At 46.8% G+C, this 20,868-nt stretch overlaps 1 protein-coding gene across 13 annotated transcripts in view; it reads left to right on the top strand.

Annotated features, from left to right (window-relative positions):
* The first annotated feature begins 1,988 nt into the window (after positions 1–1,988).
* Cacna1d (calcium voltage-gated channel subunit alpha1 D) overlaps positions 1,989–20,868 on the top strand; it is a 322,551-nt gene continuing 303,671 nt past the window's right edge. For all 13 annotated transcript variants that reach the window (XM_085828488.1, XM_085828485.1, XM_021182194.2 and 10 more), the window contains exons 1-3: positions 1,989–2,502; positions 4,469–4,778; positions 8,503–8,608. In XM_085828488.1, coding sequence (XP_085684614.1) covers positions 2,436–2,502; positions 4,469–4,778; positions 8,503–8,608 — 483 coding nt within the window. In that variant the 5' untranslated portion in view covers positions 1,989–2,435. The remainder of the gene's footprint in view (positions 2,503–4,468; positions 4,779–8,502; positions 8,609–20,868) is intronic.

The raw sequence follows: 20,868 nt of genomic DNA, 5'->3' as shown, positions 1-20,868 counted from the left end.
TATATTGTTACCACTGTTGAAACAGTAGCAATGGGTTATTGTTAACTTCTGTCCACAGTTTATATCACAGTTCACCTTTGTGGAGCACAGGTCTATGGCCTCTGACAATCAAATAATGCTCTAGGTCCATCATTATGGTGACATACAGAATAGCTTCATTGCCCTGTGGTCCACCTCTTCTCCCCCCTTAGTTAAGCAGTTAACAGAACTGGGAAAACTTCTCAGCCCTTCAATTCCAGGGCTCCAGAGGACCCTTGCATAGTGCTTTCTACACTTGGTACAGCCCAGCTTCTGCTTCTTCCAGTAGATGGTTTGCCCTTGAGGAAGGGACTGTGCACACAGATCAAAATTGGTAACTCCTAGCCTAGACAATTGCGCTTACCAGATGCCTGGTCAATGTTGGCTGAACTAAATTGGACTATGGGCCAGTGTTAGCAAGGCATTTTCTGTAGAAGTCTCCAGAGGATAAGTTTTAGACCTGGAATTCTGACAGTGACCCACATGCTTCCCTGCAAATCTGACTTATCAAATGATAAGTTCTTACATCCTTTTTGATTTCAGCTAAGCACCAGCACAGGTGAGGTTGCTCAGAGCAGCTTTCTGTTACACAGGCCACAGGCTACTTCCCAATCCTGCCACTCTCCAAAAGCCAAGGGAAAAAGCAGGCAAGCATGGTTGATTTCCTCTATCCTGACTAGACACCCCTCTCTCAGGAAGATCCCTGGAGAGTCATTCGTCCCAGGTGGATCCCCCCTGCAACAATCAGAGATGCTCAGTGTGTCGTCTTTGAGCAAGGAGCACCTTCCCAGAAACATTTATTTTCTTAATTCACGCTGAGCCATTTGCTTTCAAGACACTGTTCTCAAACGTTCAAAAACTCCGTAGGAACAAGCAGATCCGAACAAAGGCAAATAAATCGAATCCTGCAAAGTAACAAAGCAGACGCCTTTTCCCAACAGCCAGCACAAAGCTAAATGAAAAATATCAGTCATCCACTAGATACAGTATTTCCCCCTCCAGACAGGAGCTGGGGCCTGTAAACCTCCCCCACTACAAACAGGAGGCCGAGAAGGTACAAAACAAAGTATTCATTCCTAAACGAGTCATCAATTTGAGCTGCACAGTCTACCTCTCCACACTAGCAGTTTGAAAGACCTTGGCTGTTACTTCTCTGTACCTGTCTCCAAATACACGTGGAGGTGATGGCGAGAGGGAGGGAGCCCACCGCCACGTATGCATAGGGGAGGGAGGACGGGATTCAGGGCTGAGGGCAGTTCTCTGAGGACAATCAGTGCTCCCCAAAGAACAAGCCCCCATCTCTTTGCACCCCTAAACTGGAAGAAACGGTGTAGGGGCTGGGGGACGCCTGTCCAATCCAAGCAGAGCCCTCGAACCCTGAGCTTTGATGCTGCATCAGCAGCGATCGCCTGCGGGCACCTGGGTTCCTGGGGGGGGGGGCGGGGCCTCCCCCAGGTGTGGAGTGCGAAGGCCACCGGAGCCAGCCCAGGGGACCCCAGGGACCCCAGCAGCCTCCGCTTGGGGACGCCGTGTAGAGGAGCGGCGCATTGGCGCCCCCAGCAGCAGGCACGGGGCCCCACGGGCCTGGCTCGGGGAAGGGGCGCCCGCGCGGCGGCGCCGAGGGGGTTAACCGGGCTGCCGGCAGCCACAGCGCACTTAACCCTCGGTCAGCCGCGCCAGCCTGGGGGTGGCGGCGTCCGAGTCGCGCGCCGTGGAACCCGGGGGGCGCGTGGGCCGCAGGCGGGCAGCTGGGGCGCGGCGCGGCCGGTGGGAGGCCCGGGCGCGCGGGGGAGGGCGGGGGACGGCGGCGGCGGGCGCGCAGCGTCGCCAGGGCGAAGCCGGCGTGCAGCGCGGCGCGGCGGGCGCGGAGCGGGCGGGCGGGCGGGCGAGCGCCTCCGTCCCCGGATGTGAGCTCCGGCTGCCCGCGGTCCCGAGCCAGCGGCGGCGCGGGCGGCGGCGGCGGCGGCGGGGCACCGGGCACCGCGGCGGGCGGGCGGACGGGCGGCATGGGGGGCGCGCCGAGCGGCCCGGCAGGCCGGGCGGGCACCACCACGGTGTCCCTCCGCTAGAGGAGGGGGACCAAGCCAATTCTCCTTTGCAGTAAAAAAAATAAAAAAATAAAAAAAATTACATGTATATATTACTAAGATAATATATACATCTGATTTTATTTTTTACAAAAAGTTTATTTTGCTCCATTTTTCAAAAAAAGAAGGAGCGTGGGTGGCAGGCGGTTTTTATAAATTATCTTTATTTTTGGTTATTTGTCTCTGTCCTTCCCCACCCCCTGCTGAAGCGAAAATAAGGGCAGGGACCGCGGCTCCTACCTATCCGTAACCTCCCATATCCGTTCCTCCCCCTCCCTAACCCTGAGCATAGTGCCCTGCACACAGTAGGCGCTCAATAAATGTTCGTGGATGATGATGATGATGATGATGAAAAAAATGCAACATCAACGGCAGCACCAAGAGGACCATGCGAACGGTGAGCAGCCAGAGCTTGGGTACCCGCTGCCAAACCTCATCCTATCATGATCCTACTCTTCCCACCCCCAACCCCCCCATCTCCGATGCATTGGGTGGGTTGAGGGGGTTGGAAATGATGCTTTTGGCTTGGTGTCATCTACATAGAAAGGGGTGATGCGCGGCAGCTACTCCGTTCTCTTCAGGCCGTGAATGTCAGAGTTAATTCTGCATTTGCTGGGGGTGGGGGCGGCCATTTGGGTGTGTGTGGAGTACTGTGGAGCCAAGGGGCAAGAGTGAGGTGATCCGGGTTCAGTGTGCTCAGGCTCAACTTTCCTCTTTCATCGCCCCTGAGCGATGGAAGAGGAGGTGTTAGTCTTCAGCCTGAACCCTTTTTCCAGCCTCCCCCTATCTCCCGCGCCTCTGGTTGACTAAGAGGAAGGTCCTTAGTAGCATCAGGAAAATTCTAGGACTGTTCCAGGTTTACCCCTTGGGTCGCTTGGTCCCATCATCTCATGGAAGAAGCCCCGGGTCTTAGAATCTGGGAGAACAGGATCGGGTGGAGCGTGTATTCCCGCTCCTGTGCCTCCTGTGCACACGTCGGTAACCTAGCAATGCCCAGAGAGTTGCTGCCGCTGTGGGGCTCTGCAACTCACCACGTGCAGTTTCCACACCAGCGGGGCCGGGTCTAAGAAGGCTGGGGTGCTTTTGGCCAGGTTCCCTTCATGGAGGTCGTTAGCATCTCCCAAACCTTGGTTTTCTTGAAGCCTTTTCCGGTGAGCGCTTCTCAAAGGAACCGCTTGGCAAAACTAGTCCCTGATCTCAGATTGAGTGCCACCTGCCTGCTTTGCTCTGTCCCAGGCTCTTAAGGACAGTAGGACAAGAGACCTGTGCTTGCTTTGACTCTTTACTTAGTGATAATTGGTTTTGCAAACGCCTGATTTCCAACCTCTCTGACACCACTCTCACTTTGACATCTGCTTCAGCAGAGGTGATGGTGGCCCAAATGTCCACCTTCCAAGGAATGGCCAGACCCACAGTGAGTCGAGCTCTACACATGAAGGGACACCCTCCATCCCATGCCCTCCTCTCAACCCCCACCTTTTGAGTATTTTGCCCTGGGAGTACCTGGATGCTACTCTACACTGAGATAATTCTTGCATAGGCCTTGAGGTTCCCTGGCATAATGCACCCTGACTCTTACGGTGCAGGCAGAGTGGATGCTGGCTTGGCTGCTGCTGCTGCAATTTAAAATGCAATAATAATAATAAAAAAGCCTTAAAGATGTTTTTCTGTTTTCAGAAGCTTGTGGAGGAAATGAGTCCCAAGCATCATGAATTTTCATTTGTAGGAAGTGTTAATGCATAATCCAGATATTTGTTGTGGTGCTTTTGGTATTGCCTGGTGCCAGTGAAGAGGTTTTTTTGTTTTTTGTTTTCCTTGTAGAAAAAATTGCATATATGGCTATGGAAAGCTTTTGGAGGAATACTCTAAAAGTGGTTAAGACTACTGAATTATTGGCTGAGTGTGTGTGTGTGTGTTTGTGCATGCATGAGTGCACGCGCACGCGTGTGTGTGTGTGTTGGTAATTACTTTTTGAGAAAGGGAGTTGTATATATCTGTTAAGCCATAAGAGATACATGTGTTTTCAAAGTCAGGAAAAGACACGGGATCACTGTGAGAATGGCCTCAGTTTGTCAGAAGAGATGCACTAAAAGATTCCTTTTGAAGACACAGGTATGGACGAGTACCAGTGTGGTTAGGTGTGGCACAGCAATGGCCCTGCATGACTGATGCTCTGAGTAGAGCTCTGGTGACTTTTGCATTGCCTGACCAAACCCCACTACTATGACAGAAGGTTCAAAATGGGAAATGCAAGATGGGAGACACTTTTGCTTTTTAAAAAGATAGTATGGATTGAAGTCGTCGTCTTCTTCTTCTTCTTCTTTTTTTTTCAAAAGAAATAATCTCTTTTCTCCTCTCCTCAGAGGCAAACTATGCAAGAGGCACCAGACTCCCTATTTCTGGTGAAGGACCAACTTCTCAGCCCAACAGCTCCAAGCAAACTGTCCTATCTTGGCAAGCTGCAATTGATGCTGCTAGACAGGCCAAGGCCGCCCAGACCATGAGCACCTCTGCACCCCCACCTGTAGGATCTCTCTCCCAAAGAAAACGTCAGCAATACGCCAAGAGCAAAAAACAGGGTAACTCGTCTAACAGCCGACCTGCCCGTGCCCTTTTCTGTTTATCCCTCAATAACCCCATCCGAAGAGCCTGCATTAGTATAGTGGAATGGAAGTATCCTTTTTTCTGTGGGAAGTCTTTCTCATTTGCCATCTGTGCTTCAAAAGGATTTGCTTTCTGCAGTGACACTTCTCAGAGCCTTAGCAGTCTGGAATGTGAGCAATGGTGGCAACTGCAGGCAAGGGGCTTCATGGGCTATGGCTTCCTCTCTCCCCAGCTTGTAGAGGGTGGGTCCATGAGTATATTTAGCCTCTGTGTGTGTGTGTGTGTGTGTCTGTATGTGTGTAGTGCTGTGTGTGGGGGGTGGGGGAAGTGAAAACTGCAACTTCATAGTGGTAGGGAGTTAGAATATGAACGTGACCTTTGGTCATAGAACACTGGATAGGTCTGAAGCTGTTATTGTTTTGGGGGCAGTTATATGCATTTTAATTTGTTGAAAATTTAGTATGCTGATTCAAAAAAAATGATGGAGACTATCTTCAGTCTGTACTAGAAATGACCTTTAGTGGAATCTTCTGGTTCCAGTGACTGAAATTTGCCTGGACAGCTATAGTGAGTGCTAAGGTTGCTTCTGGCTCTGCTATTTGCTAATTCTAATTGTTTAGGTAGCTTTAAATGTGAACATTTGATTTATAGGGAGAAATTACTTTTGATATTATTACGACTACTACTATTATTGGCTGATCAATGCTATGACTTCCTGAAATTTCTTTTTGATAAGCTTTAAAAAAGAGCCATGCAGCCATATAGCAAGTCTAGAAGCCATGCAGGGGAGGCTGGTGAGCGTTTCTTCCTCTAAGCTCCGTGTGTGACAAAGCAGCACTCCAGGGAGGAACTGACAGGTGCTGCATATGTCTGTGTATGTACACACACACACACACACACACACACACACACACACACACACACATTTGGACTGGCCTTAAGTTACATTTCTGAGTGTCTGCATTTTTAAAACTGAACTTTGATTGGCTCCAGGATGGTCGTTGCCATGCCCCAGATCTTGGAAAACAGTATTGCTTCTACCTGCTTATTCCCTTCTCCAGACCTGGGAGCCAGGCTCCAATGACTGCCACCCGCTAGAAAGGTTGACTGAAACCTTCTCTTGAACCCATGCTTTCTAATTAATCATATGCTTCTTGGGTCTGGGTAGAATAAAGCATTGCATGTTCCCAGAAGGGTGTTTCGGGCCGATAGGCCCTCCGAGTATTTCCTGGCAGCAGGCAGGAGATTTCCTCAGCAGGCTCAGGGAAGGGAGATGCCAGGGTGAAGGACTGCTGGGTGACAGCTAGAAAGTGGGGGGTTCTCGTCATGGCAGCTGCCTGTGTGATCTCTGTCTTAGCTTGCCTATTTTGTCTGCTCATGGACAGGAATTAAAATGAAGCAACTGTCTAGAAAGGTTTTGGGGAGAGCAATTGAATGCCAGGGCAGGATTTGAAGGTTTTCACGTGCTTTTTCTTTTTTAGCACAGATGTCTCTCCTCCAGAGTGAGTTATGGCATCTCTTGAATACTTGGGGCTGTGTGCGTGCATTTTCTCATTAAATCCTCTAGTCTGAGGACAGAGCTCTCATACAGGCCAAGAGGGGGCTGCTAAGTGAGGGTGTGCTTAGGTGGTCTTACTGGGTGTGCTAGAAACATGTTCTCCTGAGGCTGGTGTGAGGTGACTCAGAGGAAGCAGGGGCCCCTCAGCAGGGACGTTCCCTTTAGGTGGAGTGAGGTGCTGTCTCACTTCATGCATAGGAGTTTCTACGTAACAGTTTATATATAGTCAGCGAATTCTTGCATCTCACCACTAGCTCTCTTTCTTGAGAGAAATGCAAGTGTGTGTACAGGGATTTAAGAGACATGGCTGCCAGTTCAGAAGGCCTGTGCACAATTTCTGTAACAGGTAGATAGTAAAAGGCCCCTTCCATTTTAGGGACCAGGTCACAGACATCATCCTTCAGCAGCTCAGTCATGCCCAGTTAGCCCTGAGAGAAGCCAGTCTGCCTTTGTAGGCTGGCAGGGGGTAGGGCGAGATGGTGCCTATGTAAGAAGCGGCTGTTGGCTCAGTCCCACATATTTCTTATAGTGGTAAAATGGGATCCTCTGCTGTCTGTTGACTGAGTACTGCCAAGAGCTAGACACCTCAAAGGCACAGTGTGCACAGTTCTCAGAGGAAGAAAGATGGGGTGGGGAACAGGAAGCACAAGTGTGTCTTTATGGGAGTTGACGGACAGTGTTGGAGGGGACTTGCTGTGTGTGTGTGTGTGTGTGTGTGTGTGTGTGTAAGAGATAGAGTGAGTGAGAGAGAGAGAGAGAGAGAGAGAGAGAGAGAGAGAGAGAGAGAGAAAGAAAGAGAAACAGAGCCCTGAAGTCTTCCTAAAGTCAAATCCCAGGGCACAAGATTTTATAACCGAGTTGAGGAATCAATATGATTAAAGCTAACTGGCTTAAAAATAAACCCATCAAAGTTAGTAAGAGGATAATGCTATTCCTGTCCTTATTCCAGGGAGTTATCCGAGCTCTCCAAAGGGGTGAAGCTTTATAGAACCCAAAGCAGCTATCTCCGGAGAGGCAAGGGGTATTTGTTTCTTGCGTCACTTTGGGGGTTCCCAGAAGGCCATCGACAGGAGACTGTTCCCATCCCTGAATCTTCAGCACCTAGTGGGATTTAGTAAAACTGCCACCTTGCGTCTTGTAGATGAGTGTCGTATACAACATGATTGAAACTCAAACCCAGGAATTGTGATTTGTTCGGTGCTCAACAAGCCCTCTGTTTGGAAAAAGGCTGAAAAACAACCATTTGGGCAGATGTCAAACTCGGTGTTGCCAGTTTTGACAATACCTTCTGCTAACAGAATGCTTAAGCAAGTCTCTGTTGAAGGCTATCTCAGAGGGACTCTTCCAGACAGCCCTCGGGGATTTTCTTGTTAGAGCCTATTTTGAAAGTGTCTGGTGCTGATTTCTTGTGGCTTTTAAATTTAATTGTTTATAAATTGAACACAGAAACAGCACATTATGAGGTGAGCCCAGCCCAGCTCTAATCTGAAACAGTGATAGCTATTGATTACTCTGTAGAGAAGGCAGAGGAAGGGAGCTGTCAGCCTGCTTATCACAGCATCCAAGGTAGTAGGACATGTCACACAGCGGCACAGAAAGAAGGGAGATGGTCCCATGACTTTCCTGGACTGGTCCCAATCAGGAGTTTAGACGGACTCAGCCAGGAACAACCTCTGAGAAAATGGCTCTAACACAGTGACAAGGACCTATGGGAGGGGTCTCTGTTGTGATGGTTATATTTCTGTGTCTATGACAGCTGATTTAGTAAGATCCTTGGCACTTTTTAAATTACAGAAAGCAGAGGCCTGCTTCACACAATGAGCTAACTGGATGTATATTAATTCCAGGTTTTAATACACAGTGAGCACCAAAGAATGGGTGTAATGTGATCCTTGCAATAGAATAAAGGCTGAGGAGAGGTCTCAGTGAGGGGAGGGGCTGTGAGGACCAGAGGAAGGCACTTCTGAAAACCCAGTAGCCATGGTAGCCACAGAATAATGTGTATGTGTGGGTGTGTGTGTGTGTGTATGTGTGTGTGAGTCTGTGTGTGTGTATGTGTGTGTGAGTGTGCATGTGTCTGTGTGTGTGTGTCTGTGTGTGCACTCACGTGTAGGGGGATAGGTGGTGGGTGGGTGATTTCCATTTTACAAGCAGCTCAGGTATGAGATGCCTAGGGGTATAAGAGGGATAGATAATGTTTGCATAACACATATGTGCCTTAACAAAAACTTTCAGACCATTTGACATATTTATATTATTGGCTATTTTTGCCAATTGTGTGGCCTTAGCTATTTACATCCCATTCCCTGAAGATGATTCTAATTCAACAAATCATAACTTGGTAAGTGACTTAGACTTCCTGCTTTGGTGGTGTGTGGCAGTCCTCTGCATCTGTGATTGCGCTGGCAGACGGTGTTGTGGATGATGCAGTTTACAACTATGATGCTCTATGTCCCAAAGCTTTGCCACAGTGAGGTTATGTCGTTGTTACTGTTTCCTAGATTTGACCTGAATTCTTCGGTTTATGCTGAATGAAAGTGTCTCAAGTCATGAGTTTTATATAAATAGAGATGGAACTTTTATGGAAGAAATTTGTAGAAGGGTTTTTAAAATAACTTTTCTTTCTACACAGGCTTTTGTGTATTATTAGCTTAAAAAAAAATCCAGTGTTGTTTTTGAGGGGTGGATACTGTGGTTAATCTTTCTGGCTAATAAGAATCATGATAGATTTTGTATGTGAGCTATTAATTTTTATAGATGTAGGATACAACAAATCTAATTATTTAGGATAAAATCAGTATGGAAGTGGAGTTTACATCTCATGGCCTACAAAAATACTACGAGTAGATTTTAGGACAAATCTATGGTTAAATGCTCCAGGATGTTGTCATATACTTTATTGCTCTCTTAAACATTTATAGTGTGCAAGAGGTGAGAAAAATCTCTGGGAAGTTGTGTAGCTAAAAAGCAGATTTCATTTTGTTTAAACTCAGCTAGTTATTGGAAGCAATTGGTTATGGATTCTTTAAACTTGTTTTTTTGGCAGAAGACTTTAATATCATGGAACTAGTGTTTTATGGAACTTCCTTTGGGAAAAGTTGATAGAGTTTTTAAAAAGAAAGGCACTGAAAAACATTGGACTAAAATCTGGATCTTGCCCATTCAGCTGCCCATTGGGTATATTGGGCCCGGGGAGGGGTCACCTCTCAGACTCTCTCTGTATCGCCATTCACCCATGTGGCAGTTAAGGAGACTGGCTAAGATCACTAGGATTATTTAAAAACCCCTGACATTCTGTTGTCTTTTTTTTTTTTTTTTTTTTTTTTTTTGTGCAGAAGCCATTTCAGGTCCCCCCTCCCCCCTTGGCCTTGCAGCTTCCTTCTTGGAAGGGCTCATTCTTTATAGCCGGAAGCCACGCAGAACGGTAGATGATGAAGGGACCCAGTGTTGGTAGCAAGAAGCTTGGTTCTCCCCCACTCTCTTCTTCTAGCTGGGTCCGTTTGATTTGGACTCTTGTGTGGAAGCTGGACGTTTTTAACCAAGCAAAGGCTGCAAAGACAAATGCCATACACACTAACTTGTCCTGGTCAGGCAGAGCTTGGCTGGCAGCCAGAGGTGAAGCTATGCTTTGATGAATTTGGCTTTCATGGTTTATGTTCAGGATTTCTTATGACATTTTCAATGCTGTGTATATTTCAGGTTTAACATGATGGCTGTATTTGGGTTTTGGCAGTTTGCTTTCTAAAGAATTAAAAAATTTGACTGTTATTCCTGAAAACTTTGGACTAATAGGAGTTCAGCACACACACACACATACACACACACACACACACACACATACATACACACACACACACACACACATACATACACACACACACACATACACACACACACACACACATACACACACACACATACACACACACACACATACACACACACACACACATACATACACACACACACACATACACACACACACACACACACACACACTCTTAACTCTGTTGTGAGAGATCACTTCTGGGACTTTGGACATTTTCAGTGACTTTTGGTTCAGTTGTAGACTTTAGATTACCATTTTCAGAAGGAAACTTGGTGTGGTGGAAAGCCTCCCTCAATGGAGATAGGTCACTGGAGTCTAGGCCACAGATGGTGTTAGCCTTGTTACCAAATTTAACGACATGAATGGTGACCCAGTTTGTTGCTTTTTGTAGCTCAAAAGAAATGATTAAACAAACTTAGAAAATAAATACCTTTCAGAATGGCAGATTAATTTAGATCAATGGAATAATGAGTGTAGCTGAATGCATAAGCTAATTAATATTCTGATTGTTTTTCCTCCTAAGGAAATTCAGGATACTAATTGAAATGTTGTCCGGCCATTTGGCTGTTTCAGCTAAAGAAATGAGGAGATGGCGAACCCTCGGCTAGCTAACAACCCCCCCCCCCAGCTTCTTTCCTTGTTGCCCTTCCCAGCGTGTGTTCTCCAGGTGGTTCAGAAGAACCAAGTTTGTTCTGAGGGAAGGTGGTTCATCATGGATTAGCGTGGCCAGCCTTTCCAAAAACCACCATATGTATTCCTTTGGTTTCTGCACTGAGTCTCCAACTCAGGTCATTAAAGTCTTGCTTTCACTTGGATGGTCACATGGTGCGATGAGTTTCTGCTCTGCCTGACTTCAAACACTTCCTTTCCCACTATGGGGACGGAGGCTTTGATGGACTTACCCCTGGCTCTGAGCAAGGTCCCATGCCATGTCTTTCCTCCCACCAGGGAGTCAGGGTTTTTAATTTTTTTAATTTTTTATACATTTGACCCAATTTGCACCAAAGCGATTGCTCTATTTTTGGGATCAGTTTAGAGGCAGTCGAGCAAAGCTGCTTTTCCATCTGTAGTAAATACCTTTCATTTAATGTGAGTGACGGCGCGAAGGGCAGACGCTGACACGGGCGGCAAAGCTGGATGGATAGGGGCTCTGGCAAGTTTTTATTTTTATTTTTAATTATTATTATTATTATTTTTTGCCTGGGAGCTTGGCAAGGTTGTGTGTATCAATCCCTTAGACTGACATGCAAGGAGGAGCTCATGTCTGATGTCTCCGCCTGTTTCAGGTCACTAGTAAGAAATAACTACTTTTGTTGGGTAAGAAACATGACCATCCCCCAGAGTCTGCTCCATGTTTGGTCTGTGTTGTGTGTAAACACATGTAGCTTTGGGGACTTAGAGACTACCTTGGTGGCAACAAGTTTTCCCAGAGTTAGCTTATCGTTATTATTATCTTTAAGCATGAATGCTAAGTCTCTATGCAGCTTTCATCTGTGCACTGCCAGGGCTGAGCGGAGGCTGAAGCCATGGAAACAGTGCAGCTCACTGGGTTCCCACAGTAAGAGCCTGCCCAGTAGCCGTATTTCCTCTGTTCCACTTCAAGTGTGGCTCATGTCTTTTCTCTTCTTGCTGGCACCAAGGAGAGAGGCTCTTCTGCATCAGGTGTTGGAGTGGGGATGATTGCAAATTCCAGATCCCTGGGGTGGACATACTTCATTCATGTTCCGGCCTTCGATCGCCCATCAGCAAACTGATGTGGTTGTACAGTGTACAGTCACCGCAACTGTTCCTGGTCCTCCTCCCCAGCTGGCCGCCTCTCACTTCTCTGCCGTGCTCAAACTGTCTGAAAGGAGGATCCCCCCTACCCATTGAGAGCATCTTTGCTGCCTGCCCCTAACCTCACTTGGAGCCATTGACAGCCCAGCTTCTCCACGGCTCAACTTCTGTGTGCTTCTCTGTTTAACAAAGGGACATACGCAGACCATGCCTCATGAAATACCATTTTAAACTGAGCAACAGTTTTGACAGGTCTTTGCCTTCATCTGTTCGTATTTTTATGGGGTTGATACTTTTACCTCTGCAAAATCCCTCCAACTATGAGATCATTTTTCTGGAGTGAACTTCTGTGGCCCCCATTGTCCACCGAGGAGAGGCCAGACACCATGGCTTGGGACCACGTGACCTAGCCTGATCTTTGTTGTCCCATTCTCTGCTCCTCAGCTGCACCGTCTCCATTTGCTCTGCCAAAGCTCCCAACTGCACCCCTTTTACTTGTCTCCTTCCTGTCCTTGTCTAGTACTGTTTTCTTCCCCTCAGATGACTCCTTGTAGGTGCTCAATAATCTCAAACATAAGTCTCCATATGATGAAGAATTGAACAATCCTATCCCTCCCAAGGTCCTGAGCATGTTGTCTTATTCAGTAACCCACTTCCAGCTCCTCGCCCTGTGCCTGGGCCAGTGGTACATAGTAGATGTTCAGGAAGTTAGCATTTAGGATGCCAAGTGAACGGGTGTCTCGGGAGCAGCGCCCCTCCCTCCCCCTTTTTTGAGGCACACTGAGGAATTTCTAAGGTGAAAGGTCTCTGAGGACTGACTCTTCAGGAGCTCTCAGAGTTTGGGTTTGATGACAGGGTTCTTATGTATTTGGTGTTCTGGTTCCATGGCTCTAAGTAGCCGAGAGTGGTAGGGGTCCCCGGGGGAAGCTTTGCTGGGGTGTGGACACTTGTCAGTGGAACTGGGGGTAATACCACAGTGGCCAGGGATGCGGTGGGATGAGGTCCCGTGATTGCTTTCTCCCTGTGTCTTGTGGACAGTGTTGATTTGACAAGCTCACTGTATCTACATGGTCATGCGGTTTAACCTCTCCTGGCTTTGCAGAGTAGGGTGAGGTGTAGCACAGGACCCCAAGTCACTTAGCCTGGCTTATGGGCTTGGCACATAGGATGTGGGCTCTGCATCCACCCACTTAGGTCTTAGGTGTTAGTTCTACATTCACCTACTTAGGTTTTTGCTTTCTCTGTTGTTTCTGTAACCCTGAGTACTCTCTGCCACCCATCCTCCCTGCCCATGTACATGCTGCTCCCTCACTGGACTCTGCTTAGCATGATATACTTACCTACTTATAGGCATTGCCTTCCTTCTATTTTATTCATTGCTGTAACGTGGGGTGGCTTGTGTGCAGTGGGTCTGCACATGGGCGTTGGGGGCACAGAGCCAGCCGTTCCATTGATCAGTTAATAGACTTTGGGTGAGACTGTAATAGGACTTCCTAGAGGTTTTGAATGAAGTCTGACTCTGGGCTGTAGCTCTGTGAACTTGGGTCTGCACCTGGCACACAGTAGGCACGTCAGGAAAACGCATGTCACATGACTGAGTAGATGCGGGAGCGAGCCCATGAGGACTCTGTGTGCCTTCAGAGACCATTAGTTAATTTTCAACAATTGGCTAATGATTAATGTGTTGCTGACTTCTTGTCCAATATTAATGAGATTACAGGAAACACCTGTCAGAGTTCACCTATAATTTCAGGATTGTGTCTTTGTTTCATGGCAAATTAAACTCTTCATCTCTGAGGCCCGGGGAGGGATGGCAGTGCTCTGCGGTCCTTCCTGAATCCTGCCATAAGTCGGCTCCTGCGTTCAGTGGCATACAGAGGTTACATGAGAATGATTTCTTTGGGGGGCTTGGCACATTTCCTGTGAGGATTGGTGGAGGGAGAGTCACAAAAACAGCCAGAGTAGATGACTTATGGTTTAAAATGTTGCCTAAAGCTGGTCCCATCAGGAAGGTGTGGAGTGCTTCATCTTTTTCATTGTGTCACTTTGTTTTGACAAAGGACAGATTGTGAAGCTTGATCTTTTATTGAACGGAACTGACTTGAGCTGAGCAGGGTTTTGCAGACCGAGCATCCAGCCTTAAAGAGCCAGCGTCCCATTGTTAAAGTGCCTTCGGAAGAACTCTAGCAGCGTCTTTTCTCGCTTGGCTTCTTCATTTATTTTTAAGAAGCAAATTTCACTGTTGCATTAGGCAGGAATCTCCAACAGTCGCCTTAAAGTGAGAATATATATGTGGCTGCATTAGAGGACTGGCCTGAGCCCTTTGGGTTGTGCTCAGGTGGGTATAGTTGAAAGAGAAAGTGTGGTTCTGTGTGCCTGCTGTTGTTTCTTTTCTGTGGGATTGGGGGATCTATCCCAGAGTCTCAAGCATGGCACGTTGGGTCTCTATCATAGAGCCATACCCTACTGTGGTTTATTAACTTAGCCTAGAGAGTGAGCCCAGCCTCAGACACAGCTGGAAAGCCGGGTTTACAGGCAGCAGTAGGATTTCATTCAACCCATTGGGCTTCTGAGGCCAAAGTCTCACTGGTTCCTGGAGAGCATCCTCACCGTCTGCCACATCCTTCTCCTTGGGTCATTGCAAGGATGATGTGAGGAATATGCATCCCCTCCATAATTTCTGCTCAAGTCTAATATAGAAAAAATGCCTGGGAGAAGGTGGAGACCCTAGAAGCAGAGTGGTGGGCAGTCTGCCTCCTCTGACAGCTTTCTAATTTTTAACTGTTTTCAAATGTGACAAGTACCCGATTCAGAGGGAACACTTTGCCTAGTGATGAAGACATTGGTATCTTGTTAAATACTGGCGATTGAAGGAGAACCCCTAAATAGACTCCAACAGCTCCTCACCAAAGAAAGGTCCTGAGGAGTGACACAGGTGATAGAGACTGTACCCATGTTGCTGCTGACTGTGTGTAAGCACTGTGACAGAGATGTTGGTACAGCATCCCCGGCCCGGCAGGAGCTGGAAGGCCACCTGGGAGAGGTCTTAGAATCCCACTTCTGCCTCTGTTAGAAGTTGCAAGATGTGCACTTCAAGTCCTGTTCTGTTCATGTGGTGGGTGTTCCCTACCCAGTGTACACTAGGGAATCTGTCTGTCCCTGCCCCTCCCCCCCAGCACTGGGATCACAGACATATGCTATCATGCCTGGGTTTTACACGGTGAAACTCAGGTCCCCATGCTTGTGTGGCAACTGAGTCATATCCCAGACCCTCTGCTGTGGTCTCCAGGGAGGGTCAGGGGTGGCCCCTTGCTAGGTGAGTAGTAATTTTAGAAGTCTAGAACATCTGTTGAAATTGCTGAATTAGTGAGGGTCAGGCTAGAGGAAATCCTGGGGCTGGCTGCCTGAGGGGAGGGAGGCCAGTGTGGACTGTTGGGCAGCAGACCCTGTTGGGCAGCAGGCTCTGTTGGGCCCCTTGGAAGGAGGAGTGTGGGGATTCCTGGGGCTGAGTGAGAGACTCACACTCCTCTTTCCTCCCACTGTGGGCAGTCAGATCTGGAAGGCCTATCTGGTCTCAGTGCTCACGGAGGAGTCTAGCACAGAGAATTCAGAGTATTTTATAGAGCTGTGAGGATGTTTGTTTATAAGAAAGGTAATCAAGGGGGAGGGGCATTAGACGGCCCAGTCAGTAAAGTGAGTGCTAAGCAACCATGAGAACCTGAGTTTGGTCTTCAGCACCTACATTTAAAAACTGTCTGGGTGTGGTACTGTGCATTTGAAGTCCAGTGCCAGGGAAGCAGTGATGGGGGGCCCCTGGGCTCTGCTGACCAGCCAGGCTAGGAAGGTCTATGTTCAATGAGAGACCCTGTCTCAAAAACAAAGATAGCAATTGAGGAAGACATCCAGTGTTGACCTCTGACCCCTGCACACACTTGTACACATGTGTGCACACATACAGAAAGAGAGGAACAGAGACAGAGAGACACAGAGACTGAATATTGAGGTATCTTTATTTGACAAATATTTACTGAGACCTATGGTTCCAATTATGCTGGCCCAGTTACCCCCATCTTCTATCCCTTTTGGGTGTGGCTTTCTATGTCCCTGCCTTTTCATTAGGGTAAACCTGTACTGTGAGATTAGAGAGCAGCCATGTTCATTTCTCAATGGTGAATTCTTACTATACAAATAATGCATGAATGCATTACTTTAATAAATAAATAAATAAATAAATAAAATAATTCAAAGTAGCGCCTCTTTTTATCCACATGCCTTTTAAAATTGCTGTAATTAGTCTGGTATAAACTCTCTCAGAATTTTTTTCATTTTATATATATGTGTGTGTATGTATATGTATATATATACATATATATACACATCTATATACATACATATGTATATATATTACACACATGTATATAATGAAAAAAATCTACACATATGTATACATATATATATATATATATACACACACACACATATAGACATACATACACACATATAATCTATGGCTTTTGAAATGCACAATTTGAGTATTTGGCACACAGTCCATTTGCTGTTACTTAACATGTCCTACTGATCTAGCCACACCTGTATGCAGAGATCTGACAGCATCTTAGTAGTTGTGAAAGCATTCCGTGCATGAATGGACCTCAGTTTAGTCAATTGTTTTCTTTCTGATGAGCGTTTACATTAATTCCAAACATTTGCTATTTTAAGCTGCACCCTGTTGAACAACCTGCTGTGTAATTCTGAGTGCATGCAGGCAGACACCTCTTGGATGAGTCCGTGGAGTTCTGTGTTTGATGTTCAGGATGTGTGAGTTGTAGAGTGTAGGAGTGTGTAGCTTCAGTGTGCTCTGCTGTGCTGTCTTATTTCTAGAGTGCATCCTTTTGATACTTGGCAGCCATTTCACTCCAATGAGTGACCATTTGCTCTGCATCTCAGACTCTAGAGAAAGGACTCCTGGGGCAAGATGTAGCCTCTTTGGGATGTTGACATCCTGGAGCACCTAGAAGAAGGTTCATGAACCAGAGTCATCCTAGATACCAGACTCTTTTTGAAGCACTGACTCAGATAAAAGGCCCTAGAATTGATCCTCTGGAAGCTCTGTGTGCCATGAACTTGTGTGCCACAGTAATTGCAGATTCAGCATGCACTGCATGTACTCAGAAAATAGGCAATATAAAAATTGAGTTTTAAAAATATCATTGGGTATTATTGTGTGTATGCGCAGGATGTGTGTAGGCATGTGTGCTGTGGTGTGTGTGGAGCTCTGAGGATAGCTTTATGGAGTCAATTCTTTTCTTCCATGTTTCTGTGGGTTCCAGGAGCTGATTTCAAGGCACTGGGCTTGTAACATGCAACTTTACTCATGGGGCTATCTTACCTGCCCCAAAATTGAGTCGTAGTTTGGGTATGTTTGTTATACTTTAGTTTAAGATAGATGTTGCATCCCAGTCTCTGTTAGCTGGGGAAGAAACATTACATGATGATTTCTGCTTTCCCCTGATCCTTGTATATTAACAACTTTATTTTTTATACATAGTAACCGTGTTCTGTCTTATGGAATTTATATAGGGTTTATGTCCCTCTTACTCCCAAAGGCTTTGAAGGATATTAGAAAATGGAATTTTAAGAGGCTAGGGAGATGGCTCAGTGGTTAAAGAGCAATGACTGCTCTTCCAGGAGACCTGAGTTCAATTCCTAGCACCCACATGGCAGCTCATAGTTGCCTGTAACCCCAGTTCCAGGAGACTCAACACCATCTTCTGGCTTGCATGGTTAACAGGCACAGATGTGATACGTGGTACATGGTATGCATGCCAACAAAACACTCAAGTACAAAACTATACATGGATTTTCAAAAATTGGAAACAATTGGAACTTTAAGCTTATTTGTTATTATGTGTGCACACACACATATGATGTGGATGTGCGTGTGCCACAGTGCTTGTGTGTGGGTGTGAGAGGACAATTCTGTAGCACCCATGCTTCCACTTTTTAAAATGGGTTCTGCGTGAATTCAGGTCTCGGGACATGCATAGCAAGGTCCTGTACCCACGGAACCATCTTACAGACCCAGAACATAGATATGACAGAGAACTGAGACACAGAAGAGCTGTCGGGTCCTTCAGGTGCATGGGGCAGTCGCACCTGGGCCCTTCACTGGCCATTACTTTTTCCGGTGGTGACAGGAAAGATAGCCCACCCAGACCTGCACAGCTTTTATTTCTCCACAAAGGGAAACAGCCCCATGCCTTCACAGAACCCCTTCTAGGATGCAGGTCCACAGAAGTCCCCAGCATGGGTCCTTGTACAGTGTAAGTTACAATGCTGGGCCCTGTGAGCTGCGTCTCTGCTGTGCTTTTGAAAGGGTCACAAGTGCTGTGCACACACATGGTCTCTGCACTCATTCTTTGTCTAGAGGGTTTGGGCACAGCATTGAACCTTTGTATGAATTGAAAGCATTCCTGTATTTTAAAGTGATCGTTTGGCTATCTAAAGTAGGATGAAAACCAGGACTATTAAAATGAATGGTTTAACACAGCTATCACTTTTTAGTTGTTCATGTTTTTGAGAATTTATCATGTGTAAAGTCTAGCTCATGCAATGCACTTGCTCACTGTGTGAACCTGCTTCAAGCAGGAAAACAAGGGATAGTATGGAATCATGCAGGAAGCCTCCACCCCTCATCCCACCCCCCAAATCACCCAAGAGATGTATTATTTTAATCCTAGGAAGTGGCCAATATTGTTAAGAGCTGACATTCTTGTGTGTTCTTCAGTAAACAGAGGACAGTGGGGCATAATGAAGCACTGTTTGTGTTGAAAAGACTGCTTTCAAATTGTACAAAAACATCTTAAGTGGGTAAATGGCAAAACGCTGCCTCTCTATATCAGGAGCAAGCTCTTGGTCCCACGTCCATGATGCTGTACAAGTGAACCACTCTGTGCTTACACAAATTCTGACTCGTTGAAATATAAAGTAATTGTGAATCGACCTATGGCTCATTTCACAGTTTTTAACCAGGTAGAGATGAAATGAAGACATTTAAAATTACAAGTCAGAAGGTAAAGATATGGCAAGAGTTGGGAAAGAGACACATTTCTTACAGCTTTTTGTCTAGAAGGCTAACGGGGGATAAGATGCTTCTGGGGGCACAGGAAGCTTCGGTAGGTTTGTCTAATGAGTTAAGCTGACGGGCTGCATCACAACCAGCTGGGGCCCAAGCAGGCAGGACACCCTGGTGTTGATTTGCTCAAGAATGAACTACAGATGTCATCAGGACCTCAAGCCAGTCCTGTTTCAGACTTAGCAGTGTAAGTTGACTGTTGTCACCCAGTGAGTGGGAATCAGACAGGTCTTAGGCTGGCTGGTCTGTTTTCCCCTCTCACTCTAGTAACAAGTTGATGCCACAGAGGGTTTGAGAATACCAGGGACAGTGGTGACAAAAGATTGTCTCCTTAAGCAAGCTGGGGATAGTGTCAACTTTGAATAACCTCGAGTTTTTCTCTTTGTGTGCCTGCCAAACCATCATTTTGCTCACTTCTTTCTCTCCCATCTGGCTTCATAAAATACCATTACTGTCTTCATGCATACCAAGCTGCCGGAATCATTTGGCTAAAGATTGCCTCAAGCGTTTGGTAAAATTGGTCAGGAACTGGCCAGAGGCTATTCCAGTCCTGGAGAGAATTGGTAGAACTTGTTCCTCGATGTGAGGGGTCTTTGTTGTCTGTTTTCCTGTGGCTCTTTCTGTTTTCCTGACCATAACCTGAAGGGCAGTAGTAGTGGTCTTTCTCACCAGCTCGTGGCTAGCATTTGCTGAGTGAGCTAGGTGGACATCTTCTCTCTATACAGTCTTCTTTAATTCTCTGTTATCTTTACCATAAGTCTGCCAGTGAGATATCACTAACATCTTCATTTTACAGGCCAGGAAAGGCCTGGGTGCTTTGGTTGATCGCAGGAGGTCACTCTGGTGAGGGGCAGGGCTGAGCTTTACAGCCGGGCTTCTGTCTTCAGTCCTGGCTCTATGAGGCTTGCATGCTGATGGCAGCTACATCCCCTAAGCAGAGGATGTGATTCCAGGCCTAGTGAGCTAGTGAGGGACGGCTTCAGAGCCTCCCGAGGGTCTCCTGGGTAAGCTACACATCCATGATAAACTTTGCGCCTGGTCTCATTCCCGTCGAAAGAGCATTTCCAAGCAGGGGCTGGGAAAAGCGCTTGCTGTTGAAGAGAGAGCAGAGGCTTGCTTAGCCCTGTAGCCCTCAAATGAGCCTCCTAGTCAGCAAGTTAAACTGAGAATAATTAGAAGGGTTGACATTTGGGCATCAAGCAGATTTTATTTTGTTCTTAACCCTTGGGGAAAGTGTCGGCTTGTGGAGTTTCAGTTGAGTTTTGCTGGGTTTTGGGAGGTTGGTTGGAGCAGACCTCCGAGGTATCTGGTGGGTGCTTGAGTCGCACCTAGGCTCAGTCTCCAGCTTTGCCTTTCTGTGTGATGCTGACTAAAGGTTATCCCAAGCCTGGTTCCAAGAAAAATAACTATTGTGAGCCAGGTTTACAGATAAAGAAACTGAAGCTCAGGAAGACTGGCTGGCTTCTTTCAGGAATTCCAGTGAAGAGGAGGCAGGGTCCTTGGAGTCATACTGGGAACGTTTCCGGGACCCTTTGCCATAGTGGGTCCTGTTTTCCAAGGCCATCCTGCAGATGCCCCTTTCATTAAGCTGATCCAGTCCATCTGTCTCGATGGCTAGCCCAAGTCACTATGTCAGAAAGGATACTGGTTCCACAAAGTGAGGAACTGAGATGGGCATTCAACCTGCTGGTCCTAGGTGGGCGGAGCCTGGACCACAACTGCGATCAAACTCTCCAACCCTGCCCATGAAGTTGTTACGTATTACTCTGTCATTTGACTTGGACTCTGAGGGATTGGTGGTCTCTTGTTCTAAGTTTAGCCCCAGTGGAGGCCCTTGACAACTTTTGATTTACGCTTTGCT

The sequence above is a fragment of the Mus caroli genome, unplaced genomic scaffold (genome assembly GCF_978045245.1).
Source record: "Mus caroli unplaced genomic scaffold, Mus_caroli_1 scaffold_12, whole genome shotgun sequence".
NCBI classification, from domain to species: domain Eukaryota; kingdom Metazoa; phylum Chordata; class Mammalia; order Rodentia; family Muridae; genus Mus; species Mus caroli.
The sequence above is the reverse complement of the archived record's forward strand: the minus strand, read 5'-3'. Positions and strand labels throughout refer to the sequence as shown.